Below are 21,201 nucleotides of genomic sequence, written 5' to 3' on the forward strand. Positions count from 1 at the left end.
GCCTCTAGTGGTGAGGATGGACTTGGCTGCAGCTGGGCCCAGGTCGCGGCCCCTGGGGTCCCCCGGGTCACGCTCCGTAGGGAGAGAGGAGAAGCAGGCACTCAGGACACAAGGGACAGTGATGGGCAAGCCGAGGTCGGTACAACAGGCAGACAAGGAAAACCAAGGATCAGGCCAAAGGTCAGGGTCACAGTCAAACAGGAGTAGTAAGAGACAAGCCAAAGTCGGTACACAGAAAGGTAGATGAAGCACACGGCAGACAGGAAACAACTAACACTGTTGAACAGCAAAGCAGACCTGCAGTGCACTGGTTAATATAGACTTCATGGAATGGCCTGGGGTGGGGCCGAACAGGAAGGAGAGGTGATAAAAAGGAGCCAGAAGGGGAGTCTGGCCTCTAATGGAGACATGAAGGAACAGGTAAGCTGCCAAACACTATTGCAAGTCCATGACACACTGTTGACTAATAATCGGCCTTTTTCCAGCTGCATTAAAAATATGTTTGTCTTTAACCACTTGCCTAATGGGCACTTATATCCCCCCCCCCCCCCCTTCCCGCCCAGGCCAATTCTCAGCTTTCAGCGCTGATGCACTTTGAATGACAATTGCACGGTCATGCAACGCTGTACCCAAATTGAACTTTTATCATTTTTTTTAAACAAATAGAGCTTTTTTTTGGTGGTATCACTACTGGGGTTTTTATTTTTTGTTGAACAAATAAAAAAAGACGAAAAGTTTGGAAAAAAACAAACAAAAAACATACATTTATAGTTTGTTATAAAATTTTGCAAGCAGGTAATTTTTCTCCTTCATTGATGTGAGCTGATGAGGTGGCACTGATGGGCCCTGATAGGCTGCACTGACGGGCACTGATAGGCGACACTAATGGGTGGCATTGAAGGGCACTGGTAGGTGGCACTCATGGGCAATGATAGGCACTGGTAGGTGACACTGATAGGCAGCCCTGATGATGGGGCACTGACCTGCACTGGTAGGTGGTGCTGGTGGGCACAGATGATCCTCTCCTCTTTGGGACCGATGTTGCTCTGACAGCAGCTGGCGATCTGCTTTTTTTTTTTTTCCAACTCACAGAAAAAAAAGCTGATCTCTAGCTGCTGTTTACATCACGTGATCAGCTGTCATTGGCTGACAGCTGATCACGTGGTAAGGGACTGGAATGTACTTGCTGATCACAGAGCGAGCTGCGTGCAGCTCCACAGGAGGCGCACAGGCAGCTTATGCACGGGAGGACGTACAAAGACGCCCTCCCAGCAATTAAGGTCCACACTGTAGCCGTCTTTCAGCTCTAGCACGGACAGCAAGTGGTTAAATCTGTTCTCTGGCCTTCTCTCCAGTCTTGCACAGTTGTACCGGCTCCTCTCCTGGACTGAAATGGCTTCCTCTGATTTCACTGCACACTGTGAGCTTCTCACAATGTGCATTAGAAGCTGCAGCAAGTCAGAGAGAGTCCACCTCATTTCCTGGCTGGAATACGTCCAGCATCATCTCCCCAACCTTACTGTCCCTGACCCGATCTTTTCAATAATTGGGATTTCAGATCTTTCGGTAATGGAGGCTCAGCTTCACAGGTAGGTGTTCTGCATGCAAATACCACCTACCTAGGAACGCCCACTCCTCCAGACGGACACACACCCATCAAGGCATTTTAGTTTTGTATACTTCCTCATAAAACCAGCCCTCCCCCTGCTTGTATCAGGACGGAGGGCTCTTCAGAGGAGTACTGAGGCAGGGTGCTGTGATGTTTTATGTACAGCCCCCTGCTGGCCCCTCCCACCAGCCATGATCTGCCTGCAATGTGTAGAGCAGCACAGAGACCCAATGATGACATCATGGAGTTTAAAATGAGGTATGCAAAAGAAAAAAAAAAAAAAAAGGTAATACGTTGAATTCTATGCTTCGCTTGACAGATTATTATGAATTGCAGATTAGGGAAGAAGAGTTCCAAAGAAATAAATGAGACACAAACATATTTCACATATCAAGCTGCTGAATCCCAACAACCCAGGTAGAGTTTTTTTTTCCTTTTTATTTTATATAAATAGGACACTTTGCTCTATACAGAAATATTGTAAAGGGGTTTTTGCTGCAAAACACATGAATAATTAATCTTCCAATAGCAAATCCAGCTCTTCCAGGGGAAGGCGAATTCTCAGCTCTTTTTCTGTCATCAGATCAACAATCTCCTGCAACTGCTCAGGGAAATACTCCACGGCATCCATGTACAACACCTAAGGGGGGGGGGGGGAAATATATATATAACACTTAGAAGGACAAGCATCAGGAAAAGCATGCTCAGAACCTAAGAAAAGCTTGTTCAAAATACATGCTTAAGTACCCCAGAGGGGCCAGCACAGCGACTAAAGAGGTTGTAAACCCACCTTAATGACTTGTACCTATAGGTGATCCTATGATAAGGGTTACCTATAGGTACTGTAAATATCTCCTAAACTTGCACCGTTTAGAAGATGTTTACATTGCATGCAGCCTATGACTTCATCAGCGCATGCTCTCTGAAGGAACGGCCACCCAAGTCCTGTGCCGTGAGCGGCGGCTCCCGCATGCAAGCACGAGAGTGATGTAATCGCGCCTCCAGCCAATCAGATGGCCGGAGGACGCGAACCAGGAAGCAGGACAGCCAAACATGTCTGCTGTGTTACCGATGAGCGGGCGGCCCTGCGGAGGCTTCGTTCTAAGGTAAGTATTTTATAATGAGCGAGTTTCTTTTATTCATTTTTTTTTTTTTCCTGAGGATTACAACCTCTTTAAGCTGACCATACACTATGTGCACTTCTTCTGGTTCCTGATGAACTGGGTGAAGTTACATAGTTAGGTTGGAAAAAGTCCATCTGGCTCAACCAATAAAAAAAACAAAAAACAGTAAAGAAAACCCAACCATACAATCCATATACACAATCCTATACAAGCAGTTGATCCAGAGGAAGATAAAAAAAAAAAAAAAAACTCAGCAAACCATGATCCAATTTGCTACAACAGGGGAAATAAAATCCCTTCCTGATCCTGCGAGAGGCAAATCGGATATTCCCTGGATCAACTTTACCTATAAATATTAGTACCCATTTATATTATGTACACCTAGGAAAGAATCCAGGCGTTTTTTAAAGCAATCTAGTGAGCTGGCCAGAACCACCTCTGGAGGGAGTCTATTCCACATTTTCACAGCTCTTACTGTGAAGAAACTACGTGGATGGTCCTGTCGCCCACCCCCACTGCTTGACATATGCTTTGATTTAAAGGATAAGTTCAACTTTTTAATAAAAATAATAAATGCAAATCATTTTGCAGGGGAAAAAAAATGTGCAATAATTTTATTTTTATATCAGGAGCCTGGCAAGCATTGCACCCACGATCAGCAGATGGTGGGTGCTATGCAGGGCTCCGGCAGGCTCTGCGTGTAAGCGGTTTAGCTGTACATCATAAGGCCAAGCATTTACACATTAACAGGAAGTGTCAATGAACTACCACAACGCTCAACAGTGCCGTGGTACTCCATTGAGAACTACAAGTCGAAAGCCGCAAAGGCTGCTGGTTCTTGTTGTTTTCAATTCACAGAACTCTTTGAATAAGTGACGCGGCCACGTTCTCTACAGATTCTGACAGAGAGCAGGGAGAGAAGATCCCCCCGCTGCCTGTGACATCAGGAGGAGAAGATCCCCCGCTGACTGTGATATCAGGAAGAGAAGATCCCCCGCTGACTGTGACATCAGGAGGAGAAGATCCCCGGCTGCCTGTGACATCAGGGAGAGAAGATCCCCGGCTGCCTGTGACAATAGGGAGAGAAGATCCCCCGCTGCCTGTGACATTAGGGAGAGAAGATCCCCCGCTGCCTGTGACATCAGGGAGAGAGATCCCCCGCTGCCTGTGACATCAGGGAGAGAGATCCCCCGCTGCCTGTAACATCAGGGAGAGAAGATCCCCCGCTGCCTGTGACATCAGGGAGAGAAGATCCCCCGCTGCCTGTGACATCAGGGAGAGAAGATCCCCCGCTGCCTGTGACATCAGGGAGAGAAGATCCCCGGCTGCCTGTGACATCAGGAAGCGGGGAGGTGTGGGGGCTGGTGGATTTGTACACGTTACACTCTAAATATGAATGTAACATGTCACAAAAGGTGAACTTATTCTTTAAAAACAAAGCAGTGGGACAGAAATGTTTCTGCTGCTTCATGTACACTTGTCAAACCAACTGTCTGCTTTTTGATGGAAACAGTTGGGACCGGGGAGGACTGAGCCAGGGTGGCAATTGCCCCGGGCCGCTCTGATGCCCTTTAAAAAGGCTGCACTGCTTCTGCCACAGACATGCCTAAAGGATTCCTGGTGAAGAGAAGTAAGAAGTCCCCACTGCTGACCTACAGTGTAAACTGTGTCTGAGCAGAGGCCAGTTCCATGCCCCACTGGAGACTCTCCGCCCCCAGGCAACCCCCGACCAAGCCGTCCCAGCTCTCCCTAACTGCTTCCTGCTGGCCAGGTCGGGAACTCTGATTCGGCCAGTAAGTAGAGAGTATCGGGAGCAGAGCTTCAGCCTGGAACAGGGGTCAGGAGGAGCCTGGGAAGAGGGAGAGTGGGAGAGAGGCTGACTTGCTGCACCATGGGCCTCTGGTTTGTACTTGCCCCCTGGGCCAAAAGTTGCCAGTCAGCTCCTGGTTAGGACTCTGATGTTTAATGGTCTGAAGTTTTATGGGTCCCTGCCAGAACTTGCTGCACCCTCCCCCCACGATGTGTCCTTGGCTCACTGTTCCTCCTGCAGGCATGGTGGATGTAGCCACATGGAACAGAGGGAGATAAGCAAACCTCCATTCACTGATCCCCCCCTCTGGTGAATGAAGCTGGAAGTTGCCTGTAATAGGTCACTTCTGGGTTCAGAGCTGTCATTTCCCCTCTGCTGTGGCCAGAGAAGCAGTGAAAAGTGGTTCTGAAAGCAAAAGGCATTCTGTGCAGTAAGATAAAAAACCTTCTGCATGCATCCCCCTCTTATACTTACCGGAGCCCAATCTTCATTCAGCAATGTGTAAGAGAGCAGCAGCTCTTACCCTTTTCATTGGAGCCATTGGCTCTTGCTGCTGCTGTGAGAAGGGAGCAGAGGGCAGGGCTGAGCTGCTGTGTGTCACTGGACACGCAGTGCAGGGCTCAGGAGGGAGCACACACGAGTGCCCCCATAGAAAGCGGCTTGCTACGGTGGGCACTCGGGGAGGGGAGGAGCCAGAATAGCCAGCAGGAGACCCAAGAAGAAGAGGATCGGGGCTGCTCTGTGCAAAACCATTACACATAGCAGGTAAGTATACCATGTTTCTAAATTTAATGTTAAAATATCTGATCATTTACAATCACTTTAATCCAGCACAAGCTCCCTTGACTGTTTTGGGGTATAATTTGCGCACCCGTTTTGTTTTGGAGGGAGGCTTTTGCGCAACACGCATTTTTTCATTTGTTTAGCAAAATCTGACCATTGCTGAGCTTCTGAAGTCACTGGACAGGATGTCAACAGAGTGCACCAAAAAACTGCTGGTCTGGGTTAGCAGCACCACTGATGTTTTCGATATGGTGAGCGAAGGAAGGGAAGGCAGAAGGTCTCACTCGGTTTCTTACCTTAGCCCATGGACAGCTCTGTATTGCTTTGTAGAAGAGACCTCGACCCCTGTCACAATGTCCCAGAGAAACCTGCAACACAAAAACAAAAAAGTCTATAAGTCAGACCCATTCATAGTTGTATCCAACACCCTCACTTTACTGACCAGGGCAGGGTTAGATGGCTCTTTAGAGGTACGACTAAGCCCTGCCTGCATCATGAAGCGCTTGACACAACCAGAGCACCACCGATGACCACCCTTCCTGCTGTGTAAAGACTATGGCGCTGCTGTAGCCACCCAGAGATACTCTAGGATGAGTAAAGGGGAAATAGAAATGGAAAGTCTATAATATAGCCAATCAAAAGGAAAGAGGCAGCTCCCATGGACAAGGTCCTGAGTCAATCAACCTATTAAACATAAAAGACAGAAAAGAGCAGAGGGAGCCTCCATCTGAATGTAGACTGTGCAAACCAGCAAATAGTACAAATATAATAATGCACTCACATGTAGTAGAGAAAGAGTCAGTACTAATATAATAATGCACTCACATGTAGTAGAGAAAGAGTCAGTACTAATATAGTAATGCACTCACATGTAGTAGAGAAAGAGTCAGTACTAATATAGTAATGCACTCACATGTAGTAGAGGAAGAGTCAGCATGTCATCACTGGCAGAGATTGGCAGGCAAATGGCTGGTGTTATGCAGTTTGGCTGGGAGGATGTGGAGGGAAGCGCTGTGGCATAGAGATTTGGAACGCAAGCAGTGCGGTGTGTGCTGCGGCTTCCAGGTGTCCTCAGCTTTCTCGTCCGTGCACACACCAGGCTGCCTGCGTTCCAGTTCCCCAAGCCATAGCGCTTCTCTCCACATCCACCCAGCATCTTCCTTGCCAAACTCTGCATAACACCAGCTGACTGCCGAGCAAGCTGACACCCGGAAGCTGCTGCACACTCCCTAAGCCACAGCAATTCCCGGGTTAAATCTGCATAACACCAGCCGCTTGCCTGCCGATCTCTGCAAGTGATGACAAATCCTCCATTGATAACACGCTGACTCTTCCTCTACTACATGTGAGTGCACTATTATATTTATACTTTTGGCTGGTTTGCACAGTCTACACTCAGATGGAGGCGCCCTCTGTTCTTTTCTGTCTCCCCGCTGTGTACTCAAGTCAAAAACGAAAAGAAAGGAATAGACCAATAAGAGATTAAAAAATGTAAATAAACTACTTTTGCTGCAATCCACCTTCAACCTAAATCCTTCTAGTAAACAGGATTACATCTAGTACATTAAAGTACTTCACGAGACGTCCTCAGTCTTATGGGTTGCTTGGGTCAGCCCATTTCCTCTGAGCCCAGGAAGTCCCTGACACACCCCCAGCCTGTGACTGGGAAATGAATTGAGAAGCAGCACAGTGATAAGCTCTCGATCACTCTGCTTTGCCCTTCTATCAGCATGCTGCTTGTCAGAACATAAAAAAAAAAAACTGTTTAAAACAAGTAAATATGATCTGATATACTTTCCTATCTATCGGTTTACTAATGCCAGCAGCATGAGGATCACAAATAATCAATGTTGACAGAGACTGAAGTTTCGCTTTAAAATGGAAAAGGTTGCGGACCCCAGCCGATACACGTATGAGACCTATAGAAGGGAGGGGGTCCAGTGACTAGGGATCGACCGATTATAGGCAAAGCCGATATATCGAAGGCCGATCACTTTTTCCCGATATATCGGAATCGGCCCCGGAGGTTACCGATATTGCCGATATTTAGTGAAAGTGCTGTACCGGAGTGATGACTGCAGCTAGAGGCATCACCCCGGTACCGGCGTCCATAGCCAACGGTCGGCTGTCTTGTAATGACAACCGATCCGGCTGAGAACCTGCTCGGCTGTCATTACAAGGAGCGGGAGGGGATGCCCCCCCCCCCTCTTCCCGCCGCCTTCCGCGGCTCTTTCCGGTCTATCGTCCCACTGGGAGACCTGGGCGACCAGCCTGCTTGGCCACCAAAGACCCGATCAAAGCCGCATTCGGCTCTGATTGGGTCTCCATGCAAAAACCCAGAAGTGATATCATGACATCACTTCCGGGTACGTCTGGTGACAGCATTCAAAACAGCCAAACTTGGCGTTTTGAATGCTTTTCAGTTCAGAGGATACCTGTCAAGAAAAAAAAAAACAATTTTTTTTTAAATGTACGAAAATATTGGCCAATATCGGCCGATACCGATATGCAATGGCCAAAATATCAGTATCGGCAACGAAAAACCGATATCGGTTGATCACTACCAGGGACAACTCACCGTGAAGTGCAGGTACATCCTCCAGAGCAGCACACATCGGGACCCGCGCTCCGTGCCCACACAGTGCTCAAACAAGGCCTTGATTCGGTTGGACAGGCCAGTCTCTGGTAATAGTGTGTGCACCTCTCCCATATCCCCCCTGCAAAACACAGAGACAGACTCAAGTCACGCACCCCTGCCTGTTCCCAAAATACATTTCATTTACCATTGGCACATTTTTTTAGACCCATTATAAATGCAATGAATATATAATATCTGAAAGTCTGACAACGGAGCAGGATTATAACTTAAAGGGTAACTCCACTTTCGTGGGGGGAAAAAAAACAGCAAATAAAGGAAAAACCAATATAGCGTATACAACTGCGACACAAATCATATTGTAATTGAATGTCATTAAAAATTCCCTTTCCTTTTCAATCTGCAGCTGTTGTAATTTTCTGAAAATGCAATGCAATATGGCCGCCTGGAGGTGTTCTGTACACAGAATGTATACCGACCACACCCCCAGAAACAATTTCCTGCTTGTGTGATTGGCTCACTGATTTTCCCAGAAGTCTGCACTAAGATACAAGTCAGATTTCTGGCATCCCCTGCAACAAAAATGTCATTTTTGGTGAGATACTCCCAATAGGAACACGTCTAAAGGGATGCAGGCCCAGCAGATTTCCTCATCAGAGCTCTGCAGCTGCCAGAGCTGATAGATAATTATGAAACCACTCCCATTTGACCCACTCAGCACAGAGGAACAAACAATGATTTCTACAGTGTAACAAAAGTTAGGAATCTGCAACAAAGTTTGTTATAATCCCTGCAATGTACAGAGATCACCCAGAGGGAGAGTTTTTTTTTTTTCTCAACAGAAGTGGAGTTACGCTTTAAGTGTCCTTGCTCAGCAACTTTCCTCATTAGAGCCCTGCAGCTGCAGCAGCTGATAGATAATTATGAAACCACTCATTTGACCCACTCAGCACAGAGGAACAAACAATGATTTCTACAGTGTAACAAAAGGAAGGAATCTGCAACAAAGTTTGTTATAATCCCTGTAATGTACAGAGATCACCCAGAGGGGAATGTTGTTTTTTTTTTCAATAAAAGTGGAGTTACGCTTTAACAGAGGAGGGGTTTTACTGACTGTAACCTAAACAGCGAATCAATAAAAATCTTAAAAAAATAAGAAAAAAAGGACCACAAAACAAACATTGTTTCCAATAGCTGCCAATCAGGTTTCACCTTTCATTTTATGTAGGGATGCACTGATGCCAATACCAAGCATTTGCGCGAGTATCGGTACTCGATCAAATGCTCCCGATACCGAAACCAATACTTTGCGGTGTGAATTCCCTCAATACAAAATTAATCGAATCTGCAAAGAATTGCATGCGATTTGAACAGGAATGCTTGCAATTCCTGTTTGAATGGCATGTGATTTCCCCCAGTGCTCTGGTGTGTGTATAATAAGGGAAAAGCGCCATCTAGTGGGAAGTTTAAAAAAAAAAAATGTTAAAACTCACAGTACATATCTGGCCACATCCAAAATAATCTACATAAGTGTCCCGATCTGCTGATGACAGCAAATAAGGGCCGCTGGAGGGGCTCACAGGGCTAGAGTAGATGTAGAGACGGTCCGCCCCCAAGCTGACATTACTTCTGCCCTATACCCACGGGGTCCTGGAACCTCTCCTCCAGTGGCCCTGATTTGCTATGATCCGCGGACCGGGACACCTCTGTAGATTATTTTGCATGTGGCCAGATGTACTGTGAGTTCTAACATTTTTTAAACTGCCCACTAGATGGCGCTTTTCCCTTTCTACACACACAAGCAGTGGGGTAAATTGCATGCAATTCGGACAGGAATCCTGCTCAAATCCCATGAGATTATTTGCAGTGTGATTTGCACCGCAGAGTTTTGGTGAGTACTTGACCAAAAGTATCGGTACTTGTGCTCACCAATAAAAAAAAAAAAAAAAAAAAAAAAAAATCGGTGTAACCCTAATTTTATGTAAAAATTAAAAATTCAGATTGATCACTAAGAGCAAAACGCCAACTTTGTGCTCATTTTATTATCTCTGGTTCTCCTAAATTATTGTGAATCCTCAGCCCACTATTTAACCCCTGCTTACCGCAGGTGGTTTTCTGCACAAATCAGATACCCGCCCCATCATTGTCTCGCTGAGATCCTCTTCTGTTTTGTCTCTGCTCCGCCATGTTTAGATGTGACGTCATCGATGTGACGTCATCAGTAGCTTTTCCGGGTTAAGCCAGCCGGTCAACCAATAACGTGCTGCTTGGCCCGCCCGCCCCCCTCCTCCTTTACTGAATGGAGGGACAATGACTCCTGGGTAATGTGACGTGCATATCGCAGGAGGAAAAGGACGCACAGCGCACGCCATTTTTTTTTTTTTGGGCACAGCTTCTGCACACCAAAGCCATATCATGATTACCTTGGGTTGTGATGGGGTAAACTGAATCTAGAATTGAAGAGCCACAATTTGATATTGCTGTTTCGATACAGATTAATTCCAATGTAAAATTAAAGGAAACCGCCAACGGGTTTCAGGTGCTAAGCATTGCCCCTTCATCAGGGCCTGGAAGATAGGAAACAATATATGCGGTCTTTGCATTGAAAATCAAGTTATTAATTTGACTGTCAGTGCTTTAATTCTAGGCCACAGGTGTCAAACACAAGGCCCGCGGGCCGAATGCAGCCCCCCCAGGTGATTTCATGTGGCCCTCGCACCTCTCCTGCAACTTCGGCACCCTCCTTGTCTCTTCCCCCACCTTGTCTCAGTAGTTGGCAGCAGAGAGGACAGAACTCCTTTGCCAAATCCTGTGCTGCTGTCTTTGCCCACCCCCCCCCCTTCTCAGCAGTCTGCAGCAGAGGAGGGCAGAACTCCTCCTACAGATCCTGCACCTCTCTGTGCAGTCACATCACCACCTTGTCTCTACCTCCCCTGGTCTCAGCATTCTGCAGACTCTGTAAGCTGACTCCAGCTCGCCTCTGGTCCTCCTCCATACCTTGCACTTTCTTCTTTCCAGATCCACCCGCATCTTCTTCCTTGCAGTAGCACAAGGTAAGGGTGTGCATTGTGATGTAAGAAAGGGTGGGTGACTCTTAACATCTCATGTAAGGGGGCGTGGGTTTCTCTGGATATCTAATCTTACAGATATAACGGGCCCTTTGAGGGCAACCATAATGCTGATGTGGCCCCACTATGAAATTGAGTTTGACACCCCTTTCCCAGCCCCCCAACCAATAAAATAAATAACTTAAAGCTTTTACCTGTGATGATTATGGTGGATAGGAGACAGCGATCTTCTAGTCTTAGGCCAGCCATACATGGTTCGCATCTCAGCCGGTTTAGCAGGAACTGGCCGAGATTTGAACCATTAATGGGCATACTGAATGCACACAGTTGATTGATTGATAAGCTTGGGTACACCCAGCCTGCCGGATTCGCTTGCGATTATTGCAAGCGGCTGCTATAGCTGCTAGCAATAATCACATTCTTCACCCAGGGAAGAAGGCTTCCCCTACAACACCCCTCCCCCAAACGTGAGAAGACAATTGCTCAGCAGGAGGGATTCCCTTGTCAACACTGTGTTGATGGTGGAATCGTGCAAATTTCTTTCCTGCAACCCGTGGTTGCAGGAAAGAAATATGCACCGTCAACAGTCGTCCTTAACCTCTTGCCGACCGCCCACCATAGTATTACTGCGGCAGGGCGGCTCGGCTGTGCAAAATCACGTAGTACTACGTGATTTCGTAAACGAGGTCTCGGCGGCACGTGCGTGCCGCCAGAGCAACGTGCGCGCCGCCAGAGCAACGTGCGCGCCGCCAGAGCCACGCTCCCATTGTGTTTAGACACAGCAGGAGGCGGGCCGCGGTGATTGCCGCCGGCATCTCGCGATCGTCAGATAAACCGACAAGACCTGCCTGCTTATGCAAACAAAGCAGGCGAGTCTTCTGTCAGACAAACAGAAAGAGATCAGGAGTTTCAGCTAAGCTACAACCCCGATCTCTCTGTGCCTGCCACAGAATCCCCCCCCCCCCCACACACACACAGTCAGCAAGCATATTTAGGCACACATTAACCCTTTGATCACCCCCCCCCCCCCCCCCGTGTGTACCCGTTCCCTGCCAGTGTCATTTATACAGTGCATAATATTTAACACTGATTACTGTAGTAATGTCACTGGTACCCCCAAAAGTGTCAAAAATGTCAGTTAGGGGTCCAATCTGTCCGCCGCAATCCCGCTAAAAAATGCTGATTGCCGCCATTACTAGTAAAAAAAATAAATAAAAATTCCAAAAATCTATTCTGTAGTTTGTAAAGGCTATAAAGTAAAGACTTTTGTGCAAAACAAATTAAAATAAGCTTTTTGGGACTTTTTTTTTACCAAAAATATGTAGCAGCATACAAATTGGCCTAAATTGATAAAAAATTTTGGGAATGTTTCATAGCAGAAAGTAAAAAATAGTGTTTTTTTCAAAATTGTCGCTCTTTTTTTGTTTATAGCGCAAAATCTAAAAACCGCAGAGGTGATCAAATACCACCAAAAGAAAGCTCTATTTGTGGGGAAAAAAAGGACATTAATTGTATTTGGGTACAGCGTCACACAACCATGCAATTTTCTGTTAAATTAACGCAGTGCCGAATCTCAAAATATGGCCTGGTCATTAAGGGGGAAAATCTTCCGGTCCAGAAGTGGTTAAGCAAGGCGTGTCTGCCTCCAGTACTGTATATTATATTAGTCTATTAGACCAGGACGGTGAAAATGGCCTGGGCTACCTTTGAACAGATTCCAGCAGCTTTTTCCTATCCTCCTCCGCCCGAATCGCAAACAGATATGGCTCCAGGGCATCCGACGTCCTCCTGACCCCGTCGATGAACCTCCTGGCTTTGCTGATATTGTGAGACCGGCTCTCGGTCTGGATGTAGGATTTCCACAAGGTGTTGTTGTTGGGATACAGATGTAAAGCATCCAACAATGCGTCCCTGAGAGGCCCCCGTGGGTACACGCTAACCTTAATGTGATGTGTGAGCAAGTTGATTTGCATCAGCTTGATAGCCTGCAGAGGGCTGTATGAGTCCTGTGATTCTCCACACCCAGCTGCAGGGGGTGTCAGTGAGCCAGCCACCTCCCTGAACACTGTAGCAGCAGCCTCTATGCCCATGGTGAGGTACTGGAAAAGTGCGTAACACCCCGTTAAGGTGACCAGCGATGCAGAGGGCGGCGAATTCACGCTGTCCTGCAGAGCGAGCTCGTAGGTTTTTCGTGCTTTCAAAACAGTAATAGCCTGAGAAGGTCCCCTATAGGGTTGGTAGGGTGCACTTTCTGCCAGGCTGGTCAGTACATGGACCGCCCGAGACCCGCCAACCCCCTGCAATGGGTCCGTTATCCCCCCTTCCAGCTCTGCATAGAGTAAACAGAGGCTGCAGAGTTCTTGGTCCTTTAACCCTTTGCCTCCTGCCAGACTGATGGCAGCATCAAACACCTTCCTGGCCTCCTCTGTGTTCCCCAGCAGCCACTCCAGGAGAGCGTACTCCTTCCACAGCGCCAGGCTGTTCCGGTTCCATGGCTCTTTCAGCAGACTTTTGGCAAGTCTCTTACTCCTCTTCCCCTGGGATTTAAGCTGCTTCTTCCTCGGTGTTCCAATACACTGGACAATCTGGAACAGCAAAGAACGAAACGCATCAGCCAGCAGTCACATACATGCATCCTGATTAAACAAAAGAGCAAGCTTAGCATGAAGATGTACCAAAGGTTACAGATGGTGAATCTGAATAACCATTGTTAAAAGGGAGCCTGTCACTACTACAGACTTTTTAAAGCGGAGTTCCGGCCTATTTTGCAACTTTAGTGATTCCTGGAGCGCTCGCTATTCTGATCAACAATAGGGCATTTTCAATTTTTTTCGGGGGTCCCTTACCTTATTTTTAGGGCATTTTTGATTGTACTTCCTCCTTCTCCCCCCTCTGTGGCCACGGCCACCAACATCACTTCCGCCTTTGCATTGCATCCTGGGAGCTGTTTGTCTGCCCGCGATCCGAAAATCATTGCAAATCGCGTGACGCCTGTGTGATGCCCGTTATTTGCAATGGCACCTCAAACCCTGTACGATGTTGCCGCGATTTCCGCCTGCCGAATCGCGTAAACAGAATCGCGGCACGCATGACGCCCAAAAAAGGTACAAGGGCTTCTTTTGTGCGTCATGCGTCCCGCGATTCTGTTTGCGCAATGTTACCACGATTCGGCAGGCGGAAATCGCTGCAACATCGTACAGGTTTTGGGGTGCCATTGAAAATCACGGGCATCGCACAGGCGTCCAGCGATTTGCAATGATTTCCGGATCGTGGGCAGAATCGCGGTGATTCTGCCCACGATCCGCTACGCCCACATGTGAACGTAGCCTAAATGCATTATGTTTAATTTTGTTTCAAAGAAGTGCAGGGAAAGATTCTCCTTGGGCAGCTCAATTTACTAGAGAGACTGGCTGTGCAAGGAGGAAAATGCCAAAAACAGATCATTCAAAGCCCAGCCTAATTTTTTATTTATTTTTTTTAACCACCTCTGGACCGGAAGGATTTGCCCCCTTAATGACCAGGCCATATTTTGCGATTCGGCGCTGCCTTATTTTAACGGAAAATTGCGCGGTCGTGCGACGCTGTACCCAAAAAAAATTGATGTAATTTTTTTCCCACAAATAAAGCTTTCTTTTGGTGGTATTTGATCACCTGTGCGATTTTTATTTTTTGCACTATAAAGAAAAAAAGAGAGGCAATTCTGAAAAAAAAAAACAATATTTTTTACTTTCTGCTATAGAACATACGTGCCCCCAATGTAGTCACCAGCATACAGGGTTATTTGCATCACCTATATCCAGATAGCGCTGTCCACACTGGTTGCTTGCTGAATGGTCATTTTTTACTATTTTCTGATGGCTGCACCAGATTAGTTGGGACAGTATATATACAGTGTGGATTGTCAGAGAGATTAGCGCTTGGGACCATTTGCTGGGAACTATGTGTGAAGGCAGCGGAGGGACGAAGGAGCGACCAGAAATACTCAAAGATCGCAGGTGAAGTGCCAAGTGTGTGGGGGGGGTGCAAACATACGGAGGGAGGAACTCCACTTTAACTTGTGCTTCTGCCGGGAAGAAGCTGGAGGTGGACCTAGGAAACAGAAATTGCAGGGTCTGGAGGGAGGAGGACCAGAGGAGTACTTGAGTCAGCTGTGGCAGACTGCTGAATGCTTTGACCGAGGAGGCAGAGATAAGGGGGTGCTGCTGCATAGGGAGACACAGGATCTGTAGAAGGAGTTTTGTCCTCCTCTCTGCTGTAAACTGCTTATCTGGGGGGGCTGAAACGAGCGGATGCTGCAGCTTCACAGAGAACCACACCATCTGCCCTCCTTTCTGCTGCCAACTGCTAAGACAAAGTGGGGGCGGAGATGAGGGGGTCACCGCAGCTGCAGGAGAGGTGCGGGGGCCACATGAAATGGCCTGGCAGGTCGCATTTGGCCTGTGGGCCCTGTGTTTTGACACGCGGCCTAGGTGATTCCAGCGGAAGTGGGGAGCAGGTACTTGTCAAAATGATGGCGCTTTCCACTGCATGGAACCGAATGGTTCGGCTCGCTTTTGCGCTTTTCCACTGCATGGTACCGCATGGTACGGTGTTGGAACGGTTCGGTACAGTACGATACGGCGGCGCTTTTTCACTACATGGAACCGAACGGTACGGCTTGCTTAAACAGTACCACCTCGGTTGGGGTTCCAAGAGGGCCGTACCGGTCCCATATCCCACAATCCTTTGCATGCAGCCTTGACTGTTTGTCACTACTAGCCACTGGTTGGTCAGAGAATCATTGTTATCCCACCCACTTACTACTTTAGTGGAAAAGCAAACCGTACCGAACCGTTCCAACACCGTACCATGCGGTACCATGCAGTGGAAAACCAAACCGGGCGAGTGGAGCCGAGCCGGTACTTGCAGTGGAAAAGTGCCATTAGGGACCTGCTCCCCCCCCCCCCCCCCAAAAAAAGACATTGTTACAAAAGTAAAAGGGGGAGGGGGTGAACTTCTGTTTCCCAGTGAAGTTCTGCTTTATTGGTAGAGAAACACCTCAGAAGACAAGACTTTGCCTACAAGGCAGCTAAACACTTAAAAATAGGTCTGCACCAAGTCGGCAAAAAGATGGCAGCCGCTCTGATTCGTCTGAAACTAGCAAAAACAAGAGTAAAATAAAAAAAAAAAAAAAAGGAAAAACGTACACCGGGCAGCACAATATGCAGTACAAAACAATACAAAAAGGGGTCCTCAGCATACAGACCCGGTCACCCCGCCTGAGTGACAGGGTCACTTTAAAGCAATTTTGGTAGCCAAGAGTAAACAGCATGATATAATATTTTAGAATCCTCCCATGCTTTTCCTTACATCCCCCAATCATCTTATGAAAAAATGAGTGATATTGGCTATTTCAGGTTCCATTACCTTGGAGATTTCATATTGCAGCCAGCAGACACACAGCTCCATCTTCTCTTGTCCCTGGAACAAGGACATTGCGGATTGGAAGACGTTCTGTATGAAGCGTTCGCCTTCCTTACAGTGGCCAATCTGCTGCCTCCCTCTGTTCACCGTGTTGAGGTGACCGACCGTACTGACCCCAGCCAGGGGAGCCTCGAATGAAGTCACCAACCTCTCACCGGCTGACATGGAGTCAAAGAGGGAGAGCTCATCCAGGGCGAGGTATAGACAGGCCGGAGGAGGCCGAGGGCCGCAGGGGACACCCAGGAACTGCAGGAAGGAGAGAATCAACTGGAACTTTAATGCCGGGCTGGTGATCCCGAACATAGACGGTCCAAGGTCATCAAAGAGAACCTGTAATAGGAAAGGACTGTGAGCAGAATCCACACAAAGATCCCTACAGGAAAACAGACATATTATCCATCACTTCAAAAGTATTACTGCTTTAACCACTTCAGCGTGGAAGGTTTTACCCCCTTAACCAGTTCCCGACCACCAGCCGCCTTTTTACTGCGGCAGGATGGCTCATACAGGCAAAACGACGTAGACCTACGTAGCTCACCTGAGAGGAACTGGGGAGGGAACGCCCCCGATCGTCAGCGTGGGAGCCAATGCAGGTGTCAGGCGGCTCCGATTGCCGCCTGACACCCACGATCGTTCCCCCGCTAAGAAGGACAGTTGGCTGTTGTAAACACAGCTGATCGTCCTTCTCCCTGGAATAATCGCAGAGCTCTATGGCCCTGGGAGGATCACGTCTCTATGGTCATCTCAGAAGCCATGCCCCCCCACAGTTATAATCACTCCCCTAGGGTCACATTTAACCACTTGATTACCTATACTCTTAACCCCTTCCCTGCCAGTGTCATTAGTACAGTAACAGTGCATATTTGTAGCACTGATTCCTGTAGTAATGTCACTGGTACCCCCAAAAGTGTAAAAAATGTCAGTCAGGGGTCCGATCTGTCCGCCGCAATGTCACAGTCCCGCTATAAATCGCAGATCGCTGCCATTACTAGTAAAAAAAAAAAAAAAAAAACACAATAAACATGACATAAATCTTTCCCGTAGTTTGTAGACGCGATAACGTTTGTGCAAACCAATCAAAATACACTTATTGTTTTGTTTTTTTACCAAAAATATGCATCAGAAAACAAATTGGCCTAAAATGTTAAAAAATTTAGATTTTTTTTTATGTTTTTTTTTGGGAATGTTATATAGCAGAATGTGAAAAATATATATTTTTTTTTATGTTTTTTCAGAATTACCACTGTTTTTTTGTTTATAGCACAAAAAATTGGATTTTTGTAAGAACTTACCGTAAAATCCTTTTCTCTGAGTCCTCTGACAGACGCAGCTCTCACTGCTTCTTCACTTATGGGCAGGCCTGATGCTATAGAAATTATAAAGGAAGCACAGGGAAAATGGCTGCCGCCCAATACAGCGCGGCCTGCCCATAGTAAAGAAGCATTGAGAGCTGCGTCTGTCAGAGGACGTAAGAGAAAATAAAAAACGCACAGGTGATCATATACCACCAAAAGAAAGCTCTATTTGTGGGGGAAAAAAAGACATCAATTTTATTTAGGTACAGCGTCGCAGGACCGCGCAATTGTCCGTTAAAGTAACGCAGTACCGAATCGCAAAAGATGGCCTGGTGATTAAGGGGGAAAATCCTTCCGGTCCAGAAGTGGTTGATAAATAAATTGAATAGGAAGGAAGGCTCGGGACTGGAGAATTACATTTAGGTTGTTTTTTATGCCATTGATAAGTTGGGGGGGGGGGGATTGGTGATCCCAGAGCTCTAAAGCTGAATGCCAGGCAAATCCATATGCATTCAGTGCTTTACCTGCTACCTGGAGAGCCCATTATAAGAAGTTCCTACGATGCCTGCTGGATTCTTTATTCATTAATTATCATGAAATAGCAGGGAGAACATCCATTTAGCAGCAGAAGCAATCTTACATCTCACAATCTTATGGAACAAACCCTCCAGGCAGAAAAAGAACTTGAAATTCCGTCAGGAAGATCTCATTAATAGAGTCCTCAATGGACACGGCGCTCCGTCTACGGCCAAATTATCACTTTTCAAATGAAAATCTACAGGACTGGCAGAAAGATTTTTTTACTTTCAAAATGTTTATTGGTTATTTTACAATCAAAATACAGAGACACCAGCAAGGTGGAGGTGGGGTACTGGTATGGGCTGGTATTATTAACCACTTCTGGACCGGAAGATTTTCCCCCTTAATGACCAGGCCATATTTTGCGATTCGGCACTGCGTTATTTCTACGGACAACTGCGTGGTCGTGCGACGCTGTACACAAATAAAATTGATGTCCTTTTTTTCCCACAAATAGAGCTTTCTTTTGGTGGTATTTGATCACCTGTGCTATTTTTATTTTTTGCGTTTATAAAGAAAAAAGGAGCAACAATTTTGAAAAAAAAAAAACATTTTTCACATTCTGCTATATAACATTCTCAAAAAAAAAAATCCAAATTTTTCAACATTTTAGGCCAATTTGTTTTCTGTTACATATTTTTGGTAAAAAAAAAAAAAAAAAAAAAAAATCGCAATAAGCGTATTTTGATTGGTTTGCGCAAAAGTTATCGCGTCTACAAACTAGGGGAAAGATTTATGTCATTTTTACTGTTTTGTTTTTTCTTACTAGTAATGGCAGCGATCTGCAATTTTTTAGCGGGACTGCGACATTGCGGCGGACATATCGGACCCCTAACTGACATTTTTGACACTTTTGGGGGGGACCAGTGACATTACTACAGTAATCAGTGCTAAAAATATCCACTGTTACTGTAATAATGCCATTGGCAGGGAAAGGGTTAACCCAGGGGCGATCAAAGGGTTAAATCCGTACCTAGGGGTGTGTTTCTAACTGTATGGGGGTTGGGCTTGTGAAATGATCACAGAGACCTGTGAGCCGATATAGAAGGATCACAGGCACTCTGTGATCATTCCAGAGAGAACGGTCAGCTGTGTTTACAACAGCTGACCGTCCTTCTCCCTCAGCAGGGAACGAATGCGGGTGTCAGGCGGCAATCAGAGCCACCTGCCCCGTGCATCGGAGTCCCCACTGCCGAGTGGGGGCGGAAGAGCCGGCATGCGCCCGCCCCCTAGCTGCAGGCGCGCGACTGACGTATACCTACGGCAGTTCGCGCAGGAGGGCCAGCCTGCCACAGTATTTCTGCAGCGGGCAGTCCTAAAGCGGTTAAAGCTTCAAAAAGCATCATCATTGTATCATCGAGGCATCAAAAAAGCATGTTGAAGTGATAGGCGTTTTAAATGTGTAAATGAGCCCTGAGAGAGCTTTCAACACTAAGAAAGAGCTCTTCCACACTAGCAGCCGGGGGAACAGTAAGGCCCCTGTCACACTTCCGCAACCTTTTCCTGCACATTGGGACTGAAAAGTCGCATGACAAGTCACACTCCATGATTTCCAATGAGTTCCGTTCATATCTGTGTGACTTCAAGTCGCAACGACTTCAAAAGTAGTCCCTGCACTGCTTTGGGACGATTTTAAAGCGGAGTTCCGGCCACAAAATCGATAAAATCGATTTTGGGCCATCCGCTTGCTAAGGGGAACCTGAAAGAGAAATGGATAATGCAGATTTTTTTTTTTTGGTCACTTACCTTATTATAGAAGAAAATATACTCACCTTCCTTCCACTTCCTCCTTCTGCGGCCGCGGCCCGCGCCGTCACTTCCGGTTTGCGATGACTCCTGGGAGCTGAACGTCATCGCTCCCAGGAGTCAATGCGCCTGCACCGGCCCCGCTCGTCACTTCCGGTGCAGGCACGGCATTTCCTGCTAAACAGCTTCTGGGCATGCCCAGAAGCTGTTCAGGGATGCCGTGCCTACACCGGAAGTGACGAGCGTGGCCGGTGCAGTGCATTGTAGGACTCAGACGTCACGGAAGAGGGACACGAAGAGGGACGCTGCGGCTTCAGCTGCCCACACCTGAGATGGCAGCGCTGGAGAAGAAATTTTCAAGGTAAGTATTTCTTCTTACAGGTAAGTGCGACCCGGGACAGTTCAGAGGCTATCCATTGTGGAATGTACTATCCCTGACTGTCCCGGGGGTATTTTTAGCTCAAATTGACCCCCGAGGCCGGAACTCCGCTTTAATGCGTTTTGAGGTCCATAGACATAGGCATTGCTTCAAGTCCAGTCAAACTTGCATCAAAAAAATCACGCGACTTTTAAGTCGCATAAGTGTGAAAGAGGCATAAGACGGTAATAACAGGTAGCTGAGCCACCGTGGATCACTTTAAAAGAGCAGTAAGCATTACTGTCAGTGTGAAAGAGTCCAAAGAGAGGCGTTCTGAAACCCGTAGCACAATAATGGTGGATGGTGTAATCTTTTAAGCAAGTCTTTTACCCCGATGACTGGAAAGGGTCCGTACTCTCTCACCTGTCTCTCAGGATCCTCACAGTCTTCCTCCGTCTGCTTCTTATCTGGGTCCGCTCGCCATGGTAAGAAATGTCTAGCCTCCCGCAAACTCTCCATGTCCAGCCAGATCTTATGACGATGGAGACTCTTGTCTTTTATATCAAGCTCCTCCTCCACATCCTCCTCTTCCTCCTCCCCTGAAAACACATGTCCCCAATGATTGATCAAAGAGGAGTTCCACTTTAAAGACCCTGCTTTTATACCAGGCTGTTTTTAATCACTAAATATTCCCAAAATTACCACTTTACAGGTTAAAAAGCAAAAGATAATGTGCACAGAAAGTTACGGTGAATTACTCACCTTTCTGC

At 47.0% G+C, this 21,201-nt stretch overlaps 1 protein-coding gene across 1 annotated transcript in view; it reads right to left on the reverse strand.

The window, feature by feature from the left end:
• Window positions 1-2,030: 2,030 nt before the first annotated feature.
• Window positions 2,031-21,201, reverse strand: part of NRDE2 (NRDE-2, necessary for RNA interference, domain containing) — a 75,916-nt gene continuing 56,745 nt past the window's right edge. Inside the window, exons 9-14 of the mRNA XM_082242784.1 lie at window positions 20,855-21,030; window positions 16,397-16,783; window positions 12,695-13,575; window positions 7,905-8,043; window positions 5,623-5,694; window positions 2,031-2,249 (exon numbers count right to left, since the gene is read on the reverse strand). Coding sequence (XP_082098910.1) covers window positions 2,124-2,249; window positions 5,623-5,694; window positions 7,905-8,043; window positions 12,695-13,575; window positions 16,397-16,783; window positions 20,855-21,030 — 1,781 coding nt within the window. The 3' untranslated portion in view covers window positions 2,031-2,123. The remainder of the gene's footprint in view (window positions 2,250-5,622; window positions 5,695-7,904; window positions 8,044-12,694; window positions 13,576-16,396; window positions 16,784-20,854; window positions 21,031-21,201) is intronic.

Source organism: Pelophylax lessonae, assembly GCF_965119305.1.
Source record: "Pelophylax lessonae genome assembly, chromosome: 13".
Taxonomy (NCBI): domain Eukaryota; kingdom Metazoa; phylum Chordata; class Amphibia; order Anura; family Ranidae; genus Pelophylax; species Pelophylax lessonae.